This window comes from Danio aesculapii, chromosome 15 (assembly GCF_903798145.1).
Source record: "Danio aesculapii chromosome 15, fDanAes4.1, whole genome shotgun sequence".
NCBI classification, from domain to species: domain Eukaryota; kingdom Metazoa; phylum Chordata; class Actinopteri; order Cypriniformes; family Danionidae; genus Danio; species Danio aesculapii.
Window position 1 is genome coordinate 30,365,553 of NC_079449.1, and position 25,216 is coordinate 30,390,768.

Consider the following 25,216-nt stretch of genomic DNA (forward strand, 5'->3'; position numbering starts at 1 on the left):
TTCAAAGCGAGTGTCTTGTAAGGGGTGATGCAGCTGATCGCAGGTGACAAACTGAAGATTGCAGAAAAAGCAGCTCTTTTTCAAAGTACATAGACATTTTTTGCTTGTTCAAACTACTTGTTTAAAATATTAATAAGAAATTGTTAATAATAGTTCTTGATTTGGACTATTTAATTGTTCTTCGTTCAAGTCATTTAAATAAGTTTGCAAATAGTAAGTTAACCTAATCGTTTTGTGTTGGAACAACATTAAGGAATTGTGTTGGTCTAACTAACTGGTGTTTGCAGTGGCCAAGAGAGCTTAACCAAAGTCCCTTTAAGGCAAGTAATTTCACATGGCGGTCATCTTTGAAAACCCTCTCGAGCAGTGTGCTCGGGCATTCTGTCTGAATGGGGAATCAAATTCTCCAAAACTGTTTGTTAAGCTTACAATTACATCACATATTTGCAATCACCAATAAAACGAAATAATAACTGTCTCATAAGTTTTGTTTCTAAATGTTTGAATCCAACAAAATCTGCATATTTTCAGGTTGCCCAAGCTAATGCGCATGCGCACTCAAAAGGAACGAGATCACAACACAACCTCATTTATGACCGTTCTACATATTTTCATCCTCTAGATAATGCTTCGTCAGATCGCACTGCTCTTTTGAAGTTATACACAACTTGGTCTTGATGGTGAATCTCCTCCAGAAATGACAGCAACTCTTTGTTTACAAGTTTTTAGGTGTTTGAGTATTTGCTGTTTGAGTGTCAGACTGTACCTCACGTTTATTTCATACAGATTACAAAACCAAAAAGTTTGTGTTTTCAAGTGCACTTGGTTCATTTAAAATTACAAATTTCAAGCTTCATGTGAATATACCACTTATGTCTGTAAAGCAAGTATTCCAGTGTGTTGGGTTTAGGGTTGGGGTTAACTTCGTTAACTTCTGACCACCAAACTGTCATAAAAAAATCTGTCTGGTCTGAGCTTCTCCCCTGGAGAAACATCAGTCTATAGCCATCGATGATTGGCTCCTGTACTAGTAGGTTTAGGGGCTTCATTCGCCATATTGACCGTTACACTTTTCTCCCATTCAAAACTACACGAGTGACATGTCTTGTGTCATGTCGTTGTGTTAAAGTGTTGCAATTTAAGAAAACACACGCAATTACCAAAAACACTAGCAAATTAAAAAAAGATCTTCATTAGTTGGACAGCAAATGTGTTGCAAATCCTCACAACACGCTGCATTTTCTCACAACACATGCTAATAGCACAGAACACAACTGAAATGTTTCAAGAGGACCCAAAAATATGACGGACACGTGAGATCGGGTCACAGTCTCCTCTCTGCAATAACAGAATTTGTTAATGTGCACCAACCAGATGGGATCTAGACTTTGCCATCTGAAATTGTAAAATTAGTTTGAAGGGGAAAAATCAAAAGCACAATGTGCTCTCTAAGTCTGGAATTCTTTAACCCAATCCCACAGCATTCGCTCCAGTTTTGCAACTATCATGACAGAAACAAAAGCTGCCGCTCTCTGTATTGTTTTCCACTCTCTACTTTATTATTCAAATGCAAATTGCGGAAGTTTATTTGCAATGTTAGATCAAAAGATCAGAAAAGGCTCATACATAGACCTTTCACTCAGAGAGTGGCCGAAATTAAATGCAAGAGATACACTGTTAAAACAAATCTGGTAAATTTATAGTGAAAAAAATGGCAGCTGTGGTTTGCAGTATTTTACCATTAATAATACAGTAAAAACCATAAAAGAAATTTGTCATTTTTACAGTAAACTACCATATTCCATTAATATATACTGTTAACACACGAATGTTTTGAAGTACTAACATCTACACATCATTTTTGTTACACAGATAAAACCCAAACCAAACCATATGTGGGGATGAGAAAGTCATATAATGAACTAAAGCTTATCACAAACAACATTTTCCCACATGCAGAAATATACTAGTGTATAGAAGGTGCTCAGTGTCATTCCAACACAATCTCACGGCAATTCATAACTTTTTGATTTAGTGGCTAATTCGTACGATCTAATTCGTACAATTTAGTATGATTTGCTCATCCGCCAATGACGGTTGGGTTTAGGGGTGGGATTAGGTGCCACGCCTCCTTTTTAAAATCGTACAATTTCGTACGACTGAACTCGTACGAATTCGTACGAATTAGCCACTAAACTGTCAAAACATAAAATACTTAAGTTTTCTCGTGAGATCAGGCTGGTCATTCATACAACTCAACTCCAAAACACCATCATGGTACATCATTTTAGATAAAATAAATTATTGCAATTTACCTTATTTATTATGTATCAAAATTAGATGTAACTCTAATGTCTAACAACAATCTATCTAACAACATATCTAACAACAAACTGTACATAACTCTAACTGTGCTAGAGTTATGCAGGGAATTCTGGGAATATCAATTTAAGGTTATTCATCAAATATCATAAGAAAATTGCTTTTAACCATGTTACAGATTTTTACTGTTGAAATCACTGCACTTTTTTTACAGTTTAGATGAAAATATCTGGTGTAAACGAGAACCCATATCTTAATATCTGATGTAAACAGGGCATTTCAATGTATATGAGCTGTCTCAGACACATCTTTACCTTTACAAACAGCAGAAAGTATCTCAAAATAGAACCTAGTACTGCTATTGTGTGTGACAAAGCAAAAGCCCTTAAATAATACCAATATACACAGATGGTCAGATCCGCTCTGTCACCCGATTGAAAAGCTAATAACCCGACCCTGAGCCTTAGCAGTGTGGGGTCTTTAAAAGCCTGTCTTCATTAGAGAAAGCCACTCTTCACAAACCCCCCACCACTAACTTTCTCTAATGCTGACCAGCCTTTCGCAGCACTGTCTCCTTTATCACTCTCCATCTGCTTGAAGTTCTCAGAGACACTGGCAATTACCATGAAGCCTTTGAGAAATTACCTTATGAAAGGGGCAAGGGAGAAGAGTTTAATTTAATTTATATTAGTGTCTGTATTCATATTACTTTTAGGGGTCCTGTCAGGTCACAAGCAGTTATCGCATGCCTGATAACAGACGAGGGTGAAGCGGCTGGAGGAATGTGTTTCTTCTCAGTGACGAAAAGCAGGACTGCATCAGCCATTTAGGTTCTGTTTAGTTGAACATTATAGGCATTGTACTGCAAGATGATACAGAAAATGATATGTACTGATGATGTTTTAAAGTCACATTTTTGGCACATCCCTCTCTTAAAACATTATTATACACTCTTACTTTTTTTTTTTTTTTTTGAATGGCTGTTTATTATATTCATTATACTCCAAAAAATGACGTTTACTATTTGTTGAAACTTCTTATTTAAAATTAGCTGAAACAACACAATAGTTGACTGTTTTTTGTGACAACTTAATTGTTTGCAGTTCAATTCACAATTCCTTTATGTTTACCCAATGCAAAATCGATTGTGTGAAACCTTTTTTACAGTGTATCATAATAATATTGTTGTAATAATGCAATGTTGTTATATTTTCGGAAATGTGTCTGTAAACTTGTCCACCATAGTGAAATTTCAAAAACATTTTTTGATTATGCACTGTGTTTTGCTAAAAATGTAAAAGTTTTTAGATCTTGCAAGTCGTCTTTAGATCTACATACAGTTGAAGTTAGAATTATTAGCCCCCCTGAATTATTAGCCCCCCTGTTTATTTTTTTCCTCAATTTCTGTTTAACGGAGAGAAGATTTTTTCCAACACATTTCTAAACATAATAGTTTTAATAACTCATCTCTAATAACTGATTTATTTTATCTTTGCCATGATGAGAGTAAATCATATTTGACTAGATATTATCAAGACACTTCTATACAGCTTAAAGTGACATTAAAAGGCTTAACTAGGTTAATTAGTTTAACTAGGCAGGTTAGGGTAATTAGGCAAGTTATTGTATAACGATGGTTTGTTCTGTAGACTATCTAACAAAAATATATAACTTAAAGGGGCTAATAATTTTCACACTAAAATGGTTTTTAAAAAATTTAAAACTGCTTTTATTCTAGCCAAAATAAAACAAATAAGACTTTCTCCAGAAGAAAAAATATTATCACACATACTGTGAAAATTTCCTTGCTCTGTTAAACATAATTTGGGAAATATTTAAAAATAAGTAAATAAATAAAAGGGGGCTAATAATTCTGACTTCACCTGTAGATGCACTCCCGTACAAAATCATCCCAAAACTATGAGTTCTTTCCAAATAGACATATTAATTTCATCTGGTGAAATTATATATTTAATATCGCAATATATATCGCAGAAAAATATTGTTTTTTCAATATCGTGCAGCCCTGTTATATTTATATTGTGCTCCTTAATCTCTTTAATAACTTCAGAATCAGAATCAGAATCAGTTTTATTGCCAAGTGTGCTTCACACACACAAGGAATTTGTTTTGGCTACAGAAGCTTCCAGTGTACATAAAGTGACAAGTGACAACACAAAATAAATATGAAAATACTTGCACTTGCAAATACTTGCACTTAATTTTAATGGTAAAACTGGTTGTCATGGACATTATGCCAAGTTAGTAATTTATATAAAAATCCATAGAAAAACACATTAGATATAGATATAGATAAATATTTACATAATTTACATTGGAGTGGTTTATGTTTATTGTCAAAACTTTAGGATCAGTAACATTTTTAAAAGGAGGTAAATGTTTTATTCATCAAGGATGCTTTAAATGAATAAAAAAGGTGCCCATAAAGTCTGTAAAGGATCATGTTAAATAATTACAATTACAATTAATGCTCTTTTTCTTTTAAAAAACATCTACTAATCAAAGAATCCTAAAAAAACTACATGTTGGTTTCTACAACAGCTGTTTTCAACTTGATGAGCAGTTCACCTGAGGGATTTTCACCCAGAAACTTCAGCTATTGCATGCTGTCTGAGAGCAAACAATCTGTGAAATCAACATCCTGTGGTGTTTGTTTGTTTTAGGCAAGACGACTGTGGGTCACGGAGCCATGGACATCAGCATCCAGGGCCCCGGGGTCGCAGCTCAGCACTGCTTTATTGAGAACAGGGCTGGAATCATCACACTTCACCCCTGCGGAAACCAGTGCAGCATGGACGGACTGCCGGTCAACAAACCTGTGCGACTCTCTCAAGGTACACATCCAGTCTTATTTCTTTGTCATTACTTCATGACCAGCACCAGTCAAAAATCAAGTGAACTGAAAGTTGAATCTATTGTGGCGTATATCAGAGTTAAACAGCTTGACACAAGAATAAATGTACAGTAGGTTGGGACTTGATTTTGTCCATCTGCAAATAAGCGGTTTGTAAAAAACAGAGGGTCGCGGGGGCAGCAGTCTTAGGACAGAACCCCAGACTTCCCTTTCCCCAGACACTTCTTTCAGCTCCTCCAGGGGGATCCCGAGGCATTCCCACGCCAGCCGAGAGACATAGTCCGTCCAGCATGTCCTGGGTTTTCCCCGAGGCCTCCTCCCGGTGGGACATGCCTGGAACACCTCCCTATGTAGGCATCCAGGAGGCATCCGAAACAGATGCCCGACCCACCTGATTTCTCTTGATGTGGAGGAGCAGTGGCTCTACTCCGAGCTCCTTTCATGTGACAGAGCTCCTCACCCTATCTATAAGGGTGCGCTGTGCCACCCTGCGAAGGTAACTCTTTTCAGCCGCTTGAATCAGAGATACTTGAGATACCCAGAGATACTTGAACCCCTCCACCTGGGGTAAGGACTTTCCTCCAACCTGGAGATGGCAAAACACCTTTTTCTGGTGGATCACCATGGCCTTGGACTTGGAGGTGCTGATTCTCATCCCAGCCACGTCACACTCGGCAGCAAACCACCCCAGAGCATGCTGAAGGTCCATGTTCGATGAAGCCAACAGAACAACATTGTCTGCAAATAACAGAGATGAGATCCTGTGGTCCCCGAACCGGACGCTTCCAGTCCAAGGCTGCGCTTTGAAATTTCGTCCATAAAAAATACTTGTTTTATATTATTTTCTGAATTGTTATGCACAAAAGAGGCATTATCTAATTAAATACATTTCCATAGGAAAGTCAGAATTGAGAGAAAGCACATACATGTGCAATTTTAAGTTCATATCTCGCTGTTCTGGCTTATCCTCACTCACAATTCTGAGTTTATATCTCGCAATTCAGAATTTTATTAAGAATAACTCTACATTAATAACTCTACTCTACTGAATGAGCACTGTGCTACGTCCGACAGATCGCACTATTCTATTTTTCTCTTCTTTTTCATTCGTTTATAACACATTTTATCTGTTTTTATGCTTATTTATTTTATTTTTTAACCATTTTTATTATTTGTTTTTATTTTTCTTATACTTGTTTCTTTTCCTCCTGTTTGTGTAAAGCACTTTGAATTGCCACTGTGTATGAAATGTGCTATATAAATAAACTTGCCTTGCCTTACATTTATATTTACATCAAAATTTTGAGTTTGTATACAATACTTTTCCCGATTTTTATTCCAAGACAAAAATAAAATAAAATATATAAGTCTAAGTCTAGCTACTAAATTTGATTTTGGGTCATTTTTGTCAGGCAAGTTCTTTCCACCAATCATCACTTCACATCAAAATAGCCCCAAATCTCAAATTTGGGATCACATGGAATAAAAAGCGCCTGCAGTGTCTTACATGAAGTGTAAAATTTCTTTGCTATTTGAATGAAAGGGAATCAATGCAGCCAAAGAAAGTATGCTCCTCCTCTGTGTCTTTTGTCTGAGGGAACAATTAGACCAAACAGGTGTGGGGGAGGGGTGTGTTTGGGCTAATCTTCATTGTTTGAGCTTCTAGTGTTTCACTTTTGTCCAACACATTCGCTCTGAAATATTCAATCCAACCATCAGAATAAAACACACACTTTATCTTCTGCGGGAAGCCTCATAAAAGAGCAGAGACCTGTGGAAGGAATGTTAAACGCAGCAAGTGAAAGAGAACCAACCCCCCCCCCCCCTCTTAACCCCCCTTGACATGCAGAGATTGGTAGCTGTGACTCAGGGGTGAGCAATTACACCTCCTCCTTCTCCACATCTCTTATCTGAGAGGGAAATTAGTTGCAGCACTGACGGAGACAGCTGTTCAACTTTACCACCCATCACCGGGGTTCAATGACTTCACTGGAGCTCACATACAATACTGACTGCACCTCTGGGCTGCCGTTCGGTGGACAGGATTATATTTCTGTGACTGGAGATATTTATGGATCACAGAGGAAGCTATGATTGCGGAGAGTGGACACCTCTAAGTTAGTGATAAAGAAATCTGTTCAAATCTGCTTGGGGAATAATTAACGGATACCCTGTGAACAAAGGATTTACCGCGACAAAGCAAGATAGTGAGTCTCTGCACGCTGCAGCTGGGATATTAAGCCATGTGCTTTCCTATTTAAAGGGACAGATAGGAAGTTTGCCTGCAGATGGGTTGGGAATATGACCATTTGGATTTAAAAGTAAGTGAATGGGGAGCATCATATTTCAAAAAGCAAGTACTGTTGTTTGTAATTATCAAATAGAATCTTTTTATTAGAGAAGTTGCATTTGCAATGTTGTATTTGTTGCTGTATTAACATGGATTTGAATGAAATTCATGCTTTCTTTCATTAAGGCCTTGTTATATTGATTAAAAGCGACTGTAAGACAATAACAATTAATTATTTTCTTACAAAAATGTGTAGTATACACAGAAATAATATAGAAAAACTCATGTATCAGATCCAATTTGGGTCAAATAAGGATATAACCAACTGTTTAATTGTTTACTCATTTTAAATTAAATTTGTAACAAAAAATTGAAGGGTTTGACCATATTTGACCCAAATGTGGATTGAAACAATCCAATATATTTTCAACGAGCATGCTAAACTGAACAATAATTTAAAAAAATTCTAAATTACAGAAAGGCAACTGTTATAAAATATATATTAAACTATTGTGAAATAGTGTGTCACACTTTATTCTATAGTATAACCTATGCTATTAACAAACCGTTAGACTTTAAGGTCACTAAGCGACTAATTTGGTGCGTATTAATAGTTATTAGGGCACTAGTGGGGTTTAGGTATTAGGTTAGATTAGGGATGCAGAATAACATCATGCAAAATGTGTACTTTTTAAGTACTAATAAACAGCAAATATCTTGATATAAGGCAGATAATTGGCCACAAGTTAATAGTGAGAATTGGTCTCTAAACTAAAGTGTCACCACACATACCTGTACACACACATAAACTTATGCTGTATTTTTTTATTAAATAGGCGCTGCAGTTAGCATCAGTAATCAAAATATATGTATGCACATATGCATTGCCCACAATAAACAGGTTCAAACCTTACGAAGAGGTTTTCTCTTGCATGTTGGCAGTGGTATGAGTGTGTGTATAGTGTTACACTTCTATTCCTGGTCAATGTGACCCAAGAGTGCTGCTAATCCTGTTTCTACGCAGCCCTTCCTCATTCTCCACACACAGTTTGCTCAGTCTGACTATCCACACAAGCTTTTATTTGTCCTCAATGTATACTGGCAACCCCTCTGGAATAGCTGGCGGAAAGATAAGGGGATTTCTCCTCTTTATTCTCCTTTAAGTACCATGTCGTCACCATATTCATACTTCACAGTTTGTTTTGGGCTGTAGCACATTACTTATAGCACATTACAGTAAGAATGTGAAATTTCTCGCACTCTAAGTATTAATTGGTAAAATAACGGAAAAAGTATTACCAAATCCAGACAATTTAAAAACCTAGACAACATCAACCGGGAAAATATACATTTACTAAATTAAATTTCAATAAATTAACTTTTTTTTAAAACTACACAGTAACCTTTTTGTCAGATCAAATGTGCATTTGAAAAGCATAATTGTTTACAGTATTTTGAAATATATACGAAAAATGTTACCAAGACTATTTAGAAAACAGAGAAAACATTTATTTGATTCTATCGAAAACATACATTGAATTTAATTAGCATCAAGGGTCTTTAAAACTATTTGCAACACAATGTGAGTTTTTAATCAAGTAATGAGGCAGAAATAAGTGTTTGTGTAGTTTTACAATAAGCTAATAAGCTAACTACGACACCTACTTAGCATTTCTCTTGTAAACATGGATTATTCTTATAAGAATAGGCTAAATCACATAAAAATCACCTAAAAAATTGTTGAAAATATAATTTTATTGAAAATAAAAAAATTGTTTACTTAAGAACAAAAAGTACAAGAAAAAGATGAACAGAAAAAAAGACAAACCATATTTCCATAGAATTGACCTTTTAAATGTTACAGGAAAACATGTAGACATCATAAATTTTCATCTCCTCTCACTTATTTGCTATAGTTAAATTCTAAAACATGCCTATTTCATGTGATACCAATTCAAGTGTTCGCACATACATATGTTTTTTGCATTTTTTTTTTTGTTAGTTTTAAGTTATTGCCTTGATAATAGAAAATATGAGCTAGGCATCATGTATGACAGTTGCCAAAGTGAGATAAGAAATATATAGTATACATATCTTGTATGTACATATAAGGCTTATATGTGGATATAAAACAGTACAGTAGACCAATATGGCCTATATATGCACATAAATGCACGTCAATTTTTTGTACACATATGTACATATATTATCATATATGTGCATATATATTGCATATACTGCAGGTTTACTGCAGGTTTAGCAAAAGTCTTTATATAAAACAAAATAAAACATTTCACAAGAAATGAGATCTAACAACATGCACATTTTGATAACATACACCATAAAAAAGCAGATAATAAATATATACAGTAAACATAATTTATAGTTAATAAAGAAGATATTAAACATATTAACATAATATATAGTTCATAAAGCAGATAATAGACAAATAAACATAATATATGGTTATCAAATAATAAACATATAAACATAATATATAATTAATAAAGCAGTTAATAAACATAAACATAATATAGAGTTAATATAGCAGGCAATAAACATATGAACATAATATATAGTTAATAAAGCAGATAATAAACATAAACATAATATATAGTTAATAAAGCTGATGATAAACATATAAACATAATATATAGTTAATAAAGCAGGCAATAAACATATAAACATAATATACAGTTAATAAAGCAGGCAATAAACATATAAACATAATATATAGTTAATAAAGCTGATGATAAACATATAAACATAATATATAGTTAATAAAGCAGGCAATAAACATATAAACATAATATACAGTTAATAAAGCAGGCAATAAACATATAAACATAATATATAGTTAAAAAAGCAGGCAATAAACATATAAACATAATATATAGTTAATAAAGCAGATGATAAACATATAAACATAATTATAGTTAATAAAGCAGGTAATAAACATATAAACATATTATATAGTTAATAAAGCAGGTAATAAACATATAAACATAATTATAGTTAATAAAGCAGGCAATAAACATATAAACATAATATATAGTTAATAAAGCAGATGATAAACATATAAACATAATTATAGTTAATAAAGCAGGTAATAAACATATAAACATAATATATAGTTAATAAAGCAGATGATAAACATATAAACATAATTATAGTTAATAAAGCAGATGATAAACATATAAACATAATATATAGTTAATAAAGCAGATGATAAACATATAAACATAATATATAGTTAATAAAGCAGGCAATAAACATATAAACATAATATATAGTTAATAAAGCACAGATGATAAACATATAAACATAACATATAGTTAATAAAGCAGGCAATAAACATATAAACATAATATATAGTTAATAAAGCAGATGATAAACATATAAACATAATTATAGTTAATAAAGCAGGTAATAAACATATAAACATAATATATAGTTAATAAAGCAGGTAATAAACATATAAACATAATATATAGTTAATAAAGCAGGTAATAAACATATAAACATAATTATAGTTAATAAAGCAGGTAATAAACATATAAACATAATATATAGTTAATAAAGCAGATGATAAACATATAAACATAATTATAGTTAATAAAGCAGGTAATAAACATATAAACATAACATATAGTTAATAAAGCAGGTAATAAACATATAAACATAATATATAGTTAATAAAGCGCAGATGATAAACATATAAACATAATATATAGTTAATAAAGCAGGCAATAAACATATAAACATAATATATAGTTAATAAAGCGCAGATGATAAACATATAAACATAACATATAGTTAATAAAGCAGATAATAAACATATAAACATAATATATAGTTAATAAAGCAGGCAATAAACATATATACATAATATATAGTTAATAAAGCAGGCAATAAACATATAAACATAATATATAGTTAATAAAGCAGATGATAAACATATAAACATAATTATAGTTAATAAAGCAGGTAATAAACATATAAACATAATATATAGTTAATAAAGCAGGTAATAAACATATAAACATAATATATAGTTAATAAAGCAGGTAATAAACATATAAACATAACATATAGTTAATAAAGCAGGCAATAAACATATAAACATAATATATATAGTTAATAAAGCAGATGATAAACATATAAACATAATTATAGTTAATAAAGCAGGTAATAAACATATAAACATAATTATAGTTAATAAAGCAGGTAATAAACATATAAACATAATATATAGTTAATAAAGCAGATGATAAACATATAAACATAATTATAGTTAATAAAGCAGGTAATAAACATATAAACATAATATATAGTTAATAAAGCAGGTAATAAACATATAAACATAATATATAGTTAATAAAGCAGGTAATAAACATATAAACATAATATATAGTTAATAAAGCAGGTAATAAACATATAAACATAATATATAGTTAATAAAGCAGGTAATAAACATATAAACATAATATATAGTTAATAAAGCAGGTAATAAACATATAAACATAACATATAGTTAATAAAGCAGGCAATAAACATATAAACATAATATATAGTTAATAAAGCAGGCAATAAACATATAAACATAACATATAGTTAATAAGCAGATGATAAACATATAAACATAATTATAGTTAATAAAGCAGGTAATAAACATATAAACATAATATATAGTTAATAAAGCAGGCAATAAACATATAAACATAATATATAGTTAATAAAGCAGATGATAAACATATAAACATAATTATAGTTAATAAAGCAGGTAATAAACATATAAACATAATATATAGTTAATAAAGCAGGTAATAAACATATAAACATAATATATAGTTAATAAAGCAGGTAATAAACATATAAACATAATTATAGTTAATAAAGCAGGTAATAAACATATAAACATAATATATAGTTAATAAAGCAGATGATAAACATATAAACATAATTATAGTTAATAAAGCAGGTAATAAACATATAAACATAACATATAGTTAATAAAGCAGGTAATAAACATATAAACATAATATATAGTTAATAAAGCGCAGATGATAAACATATAAACATAATATATAGTTAATAAAGCAGGCAATAAACATATAAACATAATATATAGTTAATAAAGCGCAGATGATAAACATATAAACATAACATATAGTTAATAAAGCAGATAATAAACATATAAACATAATATATAGTTAATAAAGCAGGCAATAAACATATATACATAATATATAGTTAATAAAGCAGGCAATAAACATATAAACATAATATATAGTTAATAAAGCAGATGATAAACATATAAACATAATTATAGTTAATAAAGCAGGTAATAAACATATAAACATAATATATAGTTAATAAAGCAGGTAATAAACATATAAACATAATATATAGTTAATAAAGCAGGTAATAAACATATAAACATAACATATAGTTAATAAAGCAGGCAATAAACATATAAACATAATATATAGTTAATAAAGCAGGCAATAAACATATAAACATAACATATAGTTAATAAAGCAGATGATAAACATATAAACATAATTATAGTTAATAAAGCAGGTAATAAACATATAAACATAATATATAGTTAATAAAGCAGGCAATAAACATATAAACATAATATATAGTTAATAAAGCAGATGATAAACATATAAACATAATTATAGTTAATAAAGCAGGTAATAAACATATAAACATAATATATAGTTAATAAAGCAGGTAATAAACATATAAACATAATATATAGTTAATAAAGCAGGTAATAAACATATAAACATAATTATAGTTAATAAAGCAGGTAATAAACATATAAACATAATATATAGTTAATAAAGCAGATGATAAACATATAAACATAATTATAGTTAATAAAGCAGGTAATAAACATATAAACATAACATATAGTTAATAAAGCAGTAATAAACATATAAACATAATATATAGTTAATAAAGCAGATGATAAACATATAAACATAATATATAGTTAATAAAGCAGGCAATAAACATATAAACATAATATATAGTTAATAAAGCGCAGATGATAAACATATAAACATAACATATAGTTAATAAAGCAGATAATAAACATATAAACATAATATATAGTTAATAAAGCAGGCAATAAACATATATACATAATATATAGTTAATAAAGCAGGCAATAAACATATAAACATAATATATAGTTAATAAAGCAGATGATAAACATATAAACATAATTATAGTTAATAAAGCAGGTAATAAACATATAAACATAATATATAGTTAATAAAGCAGGTAATAAACATATAAACATAATATATAGTTAATAAAGCAGGTAATAAACATATAAACATAACATATAGTTAATAAAGCAGGCAATAAACATATAAACATAATATATATAGTTAATAAAGCAGATGATAAACATATAAACATAATTATAGTTAATAAAGCAGGTAATAAACATATAAACATAATTATAGTTAATAAAGCAGGTAATAAACATATAAACATAATATATAGTTAATAAAGCAGATGATAAACATATAAACATAATTATAGTTAATAAAGCAGGTAATAAACATATAAACATAATATATAGTTAATAAAGCAGGTAATAAACATATAAACATAATATATAGTTAATAAAGCAGGTAATAAACATATAAACATAATATATAGTTAATAAAGCAGGTAATAAACATATAAACATAATATATAGTTAATAAAGCAGGTAATAAACATATAAACATAATATATAGTTAATAAAGCAGGTAATAAACATATAAACATAACATATAGTTAATAAAGCAGGCAATAAACATATAAACATAATATATAGTTAATAAAGCAGGCAATAAACATATAAACATAACATATAGTTAATAAAGCAGATGATAAACATATAAACATAATTATAGTTAATAAAGCAGGTAATAAACATATAAACATAATATATAGTTAATAAAGCAGGTAATAAACATATAAACATAATATATAGTTAATAAAGCAGATGATAAACATATAAACATAATATATAGTTAATAAAGCAGATGATAAACATATAAACATAATATATAGTTAATAAAGCAGATGATAAACATATAAACATAATATATAGTTAATAAAGCAGGCAATAAACATATAAACATAATATATAGTTAATAAAGCGCAGATGATAAACATATAAACATAACATATAGTTAATAAAGCAGGCAATAAACATATAAACATAATATATATAGTTAATAAAGCAGATGATAAACATATAAACATAATTATAGTTAATAAAGCAGGTAATAAACATATAAACATATTATATAGTTAATAAAGCAGGTAATAAACATATAAACATAATATATAGATAATAAAGCAGGTAATAAACATATAAACATAATATATAGTTAATAAAGCAGGTAATAAACATATAAACATAATATATAGTTAATAAAGCAGGTAATAAACATATAAACATAATATATAGTTAATAAAGCAGGTAATAAACATATAAACATAATATATAGTTAATAAAGCTGATGATAAACATATAAACATAACATATAGTTAATAAAGCAGGCAATAAACATATAAACATAATATATAGTTAATAAAGCAGGCAATAAACATATAAACATAACATATAGTTAATAAAGCAGGCAATAAACATATAAACATAATATATAGTTAATAAAGCAGGCAATAAACATATAAACATATTATATAGTTAATAAAGCGCAGATGATAAACATATAAACATAATATATAGTTAATATAGCAGGTAATAAACATATAAGCATAATATATAGTTAATAAAGCGCAGATAATAAACATATAAACATAATATATTAATAAAGCAGGTAATAAACATATAAACATAATATATAGTTAATAAAGCAGGTAATAAACATATAAACATGATATATTGATAAAGCATATAATAAACATATAAACATAATATATAGTTAATAAAGCAGGCAATAAACATATAAACATATTATATAGTTAATAAAGCGCAGATGATAAACATATAAACATAATATATAGTTAATATAGCAGGTAATAAACATATAAACATAATATATAGTTAATAAAGCGCAGATGATAAACATATAAACATAATATATAGTTAATATAGCAGGTAATAAACATATAAGCATAATATATAGTTAATAAAGCGCAGATAATAAACATATAAACATAATATATTAATAAAGCAGGTAATAAACATATAAACATAATATATAGTTAATAAAGCAGGTAATAAACATATAAACATGATATATTAATAAAGCATATAATAAACATATAAACATAATATATAGTTAATAAAGCAGGCAATAAACATATAAACATATTATATAGTTAATAAAGCGCAGATGATAAACATATAAACATAATATATAGTTAATATAGCAGGTAATAAACATATAAACATAATATATAGTTAATAAAGCGCAGATAATAAACATATAAACATAATATATTAATAAAGCATATAATAAACATATAAACATAATATATAGTAATTAGCATGAAGCTAATCTAAAAAGCTTCAAAATCAACTTAAACCATCATCTATTGTTTATAAAACCAAACTATTTGTCCCAATTTGAATTTTGGCCATGTATGAGGTGAGTATAATACACTAATCACTAAACATGTTTTTTTCAAGCAAACTTGGTCAAATCCCATAGAGATTATGTGGTAATCTCTGGCTGGTGTAATTGCAGAGTTTGTTAGCTTCACGTTTAATGCATAGAAACAATGCTTTGAGTTACTCCTCAGGAGAAAGTAAATAAACAAAGGTTTGTCCTATGTATAGAGAGTTGTGAACACATAACAGGAGTGATGGATCTTCAACAGTGACTAATATGCAAGTCAGTGCTGGAAACTTCTTTTGCATATTCCATAATTTAGTGAAAAATGTGAAGTTAAACTGTAAGCACACCCAAATATTGTGGGGTATGTGGAGTAGAAAGAATTTAATAACTTATATTTGGGGGTGTTATTTAATAGCCAATATAAAAAAACAAATACTGTTCATAATAAATAAATTGTAGTAAATGTAACTGTAATAAATGAATAAATATCGTTACAATTGAAAGCAGTAGTGAGTAATTAGTAACAGTAACAGGCCCAACACTGGTATTAGGATCTAAACTAAATGTAAAACCATCTGTTGCAGTACCATCTGGTTCTCACATGTTTTGAGAGTCAGAAGTTGAATTTTCACAGCCTTCACGTGAGATTAAACACTTTGGTCATGTGATCAATGAGATAAATCATACATATGCTGAATATCTGCCGTACATAAGCTGCAAGATTTATGGCTTTGGGTCACATGGTTTCTGGTATGTGTGGAATTGGGTAAAGGTTAGAATGAAAGAGAAGTTTGCTTTAGTTTTTGACCTTTCCAGGCGCAGTAAAACTTAAAACCATGGCTACCGTTCTGCTTTCTTTTTGGCATCTGCGTCTTGACGTCTTGTGTCTCCTGTGTTCTCAGCTGGAATGGTTTTGGGACCCGTGACTCATGGTATTGCATGTCCTGCCAGCTTTATTGAGATCTAAACAATAATTCCATGATTTATGCAATGGGTTTGATGCAGATCCAGAACTCTTATTCTCTCTGAGTGTGCAGGAGGCAGATCTGTATTGGATGACAACTGGAGTGAATAATTCTGTCAAAAACAAGCAAACTTTATGTGCAGTCCTTTTCATGCCTGTGGTATAAAAAGTGAAGATGAACAGCCGTCTATTTTGGAGAGATTTTGCTGTATCTCTGAGTCACATAGATCTGAACTCTTCCCACTCTATCAGAAATGAAGGACTGGGTTTTACTATAGAAAAGGTCAGCTGTTTTGTGTTGGTTTCATGTGTTAGATGAAGAGATCAGTTCAACTTATTTTTGAAAGCTGGTACTTTTCTTACAAAACACCCTGAAGGGAAAAGATTGATGTTTTAGAAATATTTCTAAACTTTATATGGTCCTTCAACAGTCCAACAGGCTGCTTTATATATAAATGAAGCCTCAGAGACTCTAACCTATAGGTTTGTTGTGCTTTTACCAAGCTGGGTACGATCCTGGATTAACATCTATGTTGATTCTAGAACATCATTGCTGTTTGAAAAATGTTATCCATACCTAATCCCTACCCTCAAACCTAACTGTAAATTATTCCCAAAATCAGAAGGGATTAATAGTTGAATAACAATGATATAGAAGCACATAACCTTAACTGTAAGTCTAAACTTACGCATAACACACATTAAACATAAGCTGTAAACTGAACTTTGGATGTTGAATAATTGATGAAATCACGCTAACCATATATATATTCAATTTCTTTCCGGCTTAGTCCCTTTATTAATCTGGGGTCACCACGGCAGAATGAACCGCCAGCTTATCCAGCATATGTTCTACGCAGCGGATGATCACTGGGAAACATCCATACACACTCATTCACACACATACACTACGGACAATTTAGCGTACCCAATTCACCTATACCACATGTTTTTTGGACTTGTGGGGGAAACCAGAGCACCCGGAGGAAACCCACATGAACATGGGGAGAACATGCAAACTACACACATAAATGCCAACTGACCCAGCCGAGGCTCAAACCAGCGTCCTTCTTGCTGTGAGGCGATTGTGCTACCCACTACGCCACCGTGTCACAATATATGTATAAATAATTCATATAATTTATACTCAAAACACTACTGTACTATATATGCACCCCATTATCCATTTCACAGTGAATATAGGCAATGGATTTTGGTGGATTGAACAAAACCGATTCATTACAGTTTTTTTCAGTTGCTTTGACTCAATTCTCAATTGAAATTTTTATTTTTTCAAAACAATAAGATGATCTATGAACAATTTTCTTTGTTTATTGTTCACTTCAGAGTGGCATTTCTTATAGATTTAAGCAAATTGCACAATTTTCTGTAGTTTGGACAAAAACTAATTGCGTATGGCTTGTTGATCAAAACTGATGAGTCGATTCTCATTTAAACTGTCAAACTCATCACTACTTCTCATTCGTTTTTCATCATGTAAGCCATCACACTCAAAACTATTTACTCAATTATCAAACATTTGTTTATGCACTTGTTTACACCGTAAATATCATATATTAACATTGTTTGTAATGTCCGCTAAATTGATCAATGTCCTCTAGTTGCAATACAAAACAAGATTGCACTTTGCATGTAACACATTTGTACATAAATAAATGTACTGCATAAAGATAAATGTTCATTTAATTTGTTTTTCTATGTACTATTGACTTCTCTCAACAAATATCAGATATTTTGGTTGACTGTTATGGTGAAAAAGTAACTAATCATTTTGAGCAACGTGGCTCACATGATGAGAAATACACTTGAAGTTCTGGTGGCCTCGACCAAATTACTGACATGATAACAAGGTTTTGAAGCATGAATTAAATATTTTGGGTTAGTAACTACATTTTGCAGACATGCAATAAAGTTCTAAATATCCAGCAAACAGTTTTGAGGTTTGCACTTACAGTTTAGAGAATGTTAAGTCTTGAAAAATGTGCCAAAACAATTGAGAAAATCTCTAAACAGATATATTTATTAAATAATATTTGAGTCATAGTAATACATTTAAATTTATGAGAAATGTTGCAAAAAAAAAGACAAACTACAAGATTTCTGCAAAATTTTATACTTTTTTGTTTGTCTTGATTTTTTCTAAATTTTCCATTGTCCGTTTAATATTTTTCCCTAACATACAAATATGGACTATATAACATTTTCTAGAGTACCATACTCTCTTAATAAATGTATAAAATATAAATGTATACATTAAAATGTACTTTTAAATATTATTTATATAAGTAAATAAATAAATAAAAACACTGCCACGTCATTCATTTCTGACCCATCATGTGTTGTGGCCTGGATGCACGTGTACTTTCTTGAATGAGTAGAGTTGTGGCTGCTGTAGGAATCAATCTGTGTGATGAATGTGTAGGAGACGGGCTCTGCGTGGCCAACAGACACTCTCCCACTGTGCTTTCCACATTCACTGTTTGTCATTTATCAGCAAGGCCTGTCTTTTTGCAAATAGCCTCATGAATTTGATTACAAAACAGCTCTTAGTCATCCTTTGCTGGCATGTACATCCATGACAAGGAGAGGTTATTTAACAGTTTTTCTCTTCAGAGAAGACCACACTGTTCTGGAAAATGTGTCTTTTAATTGAATTATAAAAATGTGTCATTAACATCCTTCACGCATTTTGTGCAATATTTTTTGTGGTTCTCCAGAGTGACTCCAGATGTGCAGTGGTAATCAAAAGGCTAGGATATTCACTGTGATGAACGAACATTAAGCAAATATAAAAAAAAGAAATAAAAATCCCTAAATCTAGTCAGTTGTGATTCCTCAAATTCTCTATTTGATGTTCACTTTCTTTGGGTTGTACTTCTTTAAAAGATATGTATTGCAAAAATACATTTATTAAACAATTTGTTTGTCTTAAAAAAATTAATGAAATATATTAATGTATAAATCATGATGATGGTGATAATGATGATGACGATGATTATTATTATTATTATTATCATTATTAGCACAATTTATCTTATTCAAACATCTTTGCAAAGTGATTTCAATCATTAAAAATTAAATTGATAAAAAAAATGTGATGTCAGACAGTTGCAAAAAAGCAAATAAATCTTTACAGTAGCAGCTAAAATATACACTGTAAAAATGCAGGGTTCTACACAATTCATTCATGTTGTTCCAACATAAATTTGACTAGATTGAGCAAAAAACAATTAAGTTGTCCGCCAAAAAAATCTCAAGAATTGTGTTGTTTCAGCTCATTTTAACTAAGTGGTTTGAACAAGCAGCAATATAATTTGAGCATATAGACAACTATAATAAACAAAAATTTTTATACCCTTCGCAAGTGCTGAATTGTTCGAAAGATTAATTGGTGAACCGGATATTGCTAATGTAATGTGATGGGATGCTGACAAAGGAGTGCTGATCCAAACGCAGATTTATTAACAAGAATGGTCAGGCAAGCAACAGTCAACACAGGGGCAAACAAATGTACACAGGAAATCCAGAGTCATAGTCAAATATCAGGCGAGTGGTCAGAAGGCTGACAGGAGTAAACAATAAAACAAGGCAAGGGTCTAACGTGGCAAAACAAGGCAAAGAAAATGTGTCATAATGTTCACAAAACTGATCACAAGACTGTAATTAATAATGCGCTGTATTTAAAATCCATCTAATCAGTCTTTGAGCATTTCCCAGCTGTGTGAGTGTAATCAATCGTGATCTGGAACAGGTGTGTGTGTGGTGCATGACCGGAACTTTTAGTCCATATACCAGCAGATTTGTAGTCCTTTAGCGATCTGCCAGGATTAGATCACTGTGATTGTGACAGCTAACTGATTCACAAACTTATTCTTACTGTTATTTTTTGGCACTTTACAGTCATAAATGTAAGTGGCAAGTGAATGTTTTGGAGTCTAAGCATATGAAATTTATTAAAGGGATAGTTTACCCAAAAATAAAAATTCTATCATCGTTTACTCACCCATTCCCAAATCTAAAAATGCTTACCAGAATGTTGGAAAACAGTAACATTTGACTTTACCTTTACCTTTTCAAAAGGTACACATTTGTACTTAAAGGGTCCATATTGGTACCTCAAAAGTATGCATTAGTTCCTAAAGAAGTTAAGAGGAACACTTTTGTACCTTTTAGGTACTATGTACCCTTGAGGTATTAATATGGACGATTCAGGTACAAATTTGTACCTTTTAAAAGGTACCACCCCAGTGACAGTTAGCATACCTTTCTATCTGAGAGGTTAGTATTTGTGTGTCCTACTATGGATGTCAGTGGCTAGCGGTTTTCAACATTCTTCAAAATATAGTAAAATGTACCAATGAAGTCTCACAAATTTATAAGAATTATCCACAAAATAAAAAGTTATGATTTGCTGTGAGATTGCATTAGTTACCTTCAGCATGTTGCTCAATGAACCAGAAATGGTGCACATTCACAGTAAATATCTTTCAAAATAATCAAATAAATGTGGTCGCAGGATCTCATTGAAAGCGAGGTAAGGGGCAGTGCAGCACAGGGCTGAAGTCATATATAGGAACGTCTCCCTGACTTCCACCAAAAATATCTGTGTTAAAAGTATCCATAATGACTGGCACAGAGAGACGTCTATAAACAGACAGCAGGGGAAACACAGTCCATCTTTAACTCTGGATTTTACCTCATTGAGTTTTCAAACTCAGGATCATCAGTGACTGTGGACAGTTTGTGCACTTGATCCCCAACAACATACCTTTTAAAGGGTTAGTTCAACCAAAAGTACAGTTCCAGTATTAATTATTCTCGTGTCGTCCCAATCCCCTGAGACCTTCATTCATCTTCAGAACACAAATGAAGATATTTAGATGAAATCTGAGAGCAAATCATTCCATGTGGCTTCATTGGTTCAATTGTAATCATACCAAGGTCGATGAACTCCATTTTGGATGACAAAATAGCTGTAAAAACGACTTGGTTCACCTTTTTTTTCCACAAGAGGTTAGGGTGTGGGTTTACTATACAGGCAACATGATATTTGCATTTTGCCTTTTGACTCTAATGTTAATGTGTTTTACTGGTTGCAGTAAACAAATAAAAGATACAGGTGAACATAGTCATATTTACAGTACTTTTGGTGCGCAAAAGTGTTCTTGCAGCTTCGTATGATTACAGATGAACCACAGAAGACACATGGAGGTTTTGAAAATATTTGTGGTTCCTGTGCTGTCTATGGCTTATGAGGGAGCTCTCCAATTTCATCTAAAATATTTCAATTTGTGTTCTGAAGATGAATTATCAGAATGACATGAGGGTCAGCGATTAATAACAGAATTATTTAATCCCTTCAGTTAAATAAAGGTGTCTCGAGCGGCGTTTAGTTGACACTTGTAGCATATCTGAAATGCACTGAGACAGGAGCTCAGATGTTTCTGTGTGTTTTCTTGCGGGCTGTAGTGTAGTGTTTGCTAGATTGCCCTCCATCACTGCACTTCATAAATCTGCTAGCAGACTCTTCACTTCGCATTGTGGGAAAATCTATCAACCTTTGTGTCCCTGAAATGGCCAATCTGAGGAAGCCAAATGGGTTTTCAGTGACTATTTTCTGACACCTAAAGTGCTGAAAATGCAAGTTGGTGGTCTGCTGTATTTCTGCTTCATGAGATATTCAGCTTGTGTGTCATATTAACTTCTGTATCATTCAGTATGTGTATCATATCAACTTCTGTATCATTCACAGCATGTATCATATTTACTCCTGTGCTATTACTGTACAGTTCTCAGTTTGACACAATGAGATTTACTTACCTCCTGTTTGTCTTTATTAGTCTATCAGTCATGTTTCTGCATGCCATGTCTGTTAGACACAGACATCTTCATTTTATGCCTCACATAAACAAAGTCATTGCATTTGAAATCCCGTTGTTCTCTGATGGAATTGTTTCTTGAATGATGTAATGAAAGAAAGCAACTCTTCCTGATGGAAAATGTAGATCTGAAATGGGCCTAAATAGTGCTAGTAGTTTAGATCGTTCCCTGTTAGATTTTACAGTAAGGACGGTTGAGGAAAGGATTTTATTTCTGCTGTGTATTGATCGAGTTGCAGTCTGATCTGTGGTCAGGAGCTCATTTAAGCTCAGCACGCTCTGCTTACTTGGTTGGTTTTCCTCATGAAGGATCAGTGAAGCTCAACGGTAGCAATACAATGTTCTTTTGCTCTGTTCTAAAGGAAATGTTTGGTTAAAAGCCTATTTCACGTTTCACCTTTTATATAAACAGCAAATTCAGTGGCATTCAGTTCTGTTGTGTGACTTTCTTTTAGATGGATGGATAGATGGATGAATGGGCAGATAGAAAGACACATTACAGTTTTTCTCAGTCACTTTGGTGCATTTCTCACAACACTATTTACATTTGCACAACAGTTAATGCATTTCTCAAAACAATTAGTCATGTGTGCACATCATAGTAGCAGTTTCTCATTCCTTCCAACAAATTGTAAATGCTTTTGGACATGCATCAGTTGCTTTCATACAACTCTCTGCTGTTTTATAACATTATCATTCACTTATGTCATGTCAGTCAAAATGAACTAAACTTGTGAATGCCGAATAGTCATTCCATATAAAACTAATAGTCCTCATTTCGTTACTGAGTCATTACACACTGTACAAAAATGTTGAACTAGTTGTCAAAATCTGTCAAACAAATTTTATAAAAAAAAATTATCTTTTTTTTTCTTCCTGAAAACATCTTCTAAATTGAACAATTTCATGAATGATTTACAGACCTACAGCATGTATGTTGTAGGTTCAGTTCCAATTTGTACTGCACTATTGTTTACAGTTGTGCACAGCTCTACCCAAAGGATGTTTATGTTTATTGTAAATAAGGGTGTGTTTATTGTTTTGCACAATGCTGTGAATAAATTAGAATTGCAAGGAGTATGTGCAGTAAAAATGTGAAACATACATCTTCCGTGTCTTGTACTCAGATACCTCACTAAATGCAGTGATGTCTAACTTTACTGTAGTTTTCAAATGGCTGTGCAAATAGTATATAGTGCTGTCTTGAGTATTTTCAGGACGTGTCACCAAAATCTGACATTTTCGCATTGGAAAAAATGTACAGAGTAAACTGTCATAATGAAAACATGACAAAGCCATTTGACTATCTTCATAAACAATGGTGTCAGGACTTTTCATCTTGATGACACTGACACTTTCATTGACATCAATACTTGCTTTTGAGAAATTAGCTCTCCATTTTGAGCAAGTGACACGCTTTTGCAGGTTATCAACTAGGTTTTGCAGTTTGTACTAATTGTTTTGAGAAATGCATTAACTGTTGTGCAAATGTAAATAGTGTTGTGAGAAATGCACGGAAGCGACTGAGAAAAACTGTAAACAGACAGAAAGAAAGTAAATGTAAAAGTGATGGATGGATGGATGGATGGATGGATGGATGGATGGATGGATAGATAGATAGATAGATAGATAGATAGATAGATAGATAGATAGATAGATAGATAGATAGATAGATAGATAGATAGATAGATAGATAGATAGATAGATAGATAGATAGATAGATAGATAGATAGATAGATAGATAGATAGATAGGACGGTTGGTTGGTTGGATGGATAGATAGATAGATGAAAGAAAGAAAGAAAGAAAGAAAGAAAGAAAGAAAGAAAGAAGAAAGAAAGAAAGAAAGAAAGAAAGAAAGAAAGAAAGAAAGAAAGAAAGAAAGAAAGAAGGATGGATGGATGGATGGATGGATGGATGGATGGATGGATGGATGGATGGATGGATGGATGGACGGATGGATGAATGGATGGATGGGCACATAGACAAACATTAAGCAGATAGATATAGACTTTGATGGATGGATGGATGGATGGATGGATGGATGGATGGATGGATGGATGGATGGATGGATGGATGGATGGATGGATGTATGGATGGATGGGCAGCAGATAAACCCAGTAAACAAATGGATGAATGTAGTTTAAAAGCTTTTTGAGGGATTAAAACGTATTTAATTTAGATGAAGAATGTAACTGAGTGTGTACAATGACAGTTCTTTCCCTTTGTTAAACCAGCATAATAATGTATCTGAGGTTGT

General features: G+C 31.2%; 1 protein-coding gene across 14 annotated transcripts in view; it reads left to right on the forward strand.

The window, feature by feature from the left end:
- Positions 1–25,216, forward strand: part of phldb1b (pleckstrin homology-like domain, family B, member 1b) — a 144,835-nt gene that overhangs the window by 31,887 nt on the left and 87,732 nt on the right. For 13 of the 14 annotated variants that reach the window (XM_056474492.1, XM_056474486.1, XM_056474488.1 and 10 more), the window contains exon 4: positions 5,007–5,177. In XM_056474492.1, coding sequence (XP_056330467.1) covers positions 5,007–5,177 — 171 coding nt within the window. Of the gene's footprint in view, positions 1–5,006; positions 5,178–7,119; positions 7,519–25,216 lie in introns of those variants that run through there. The other variant, XM_056474497.1, reaches the window with a different exon arrangement.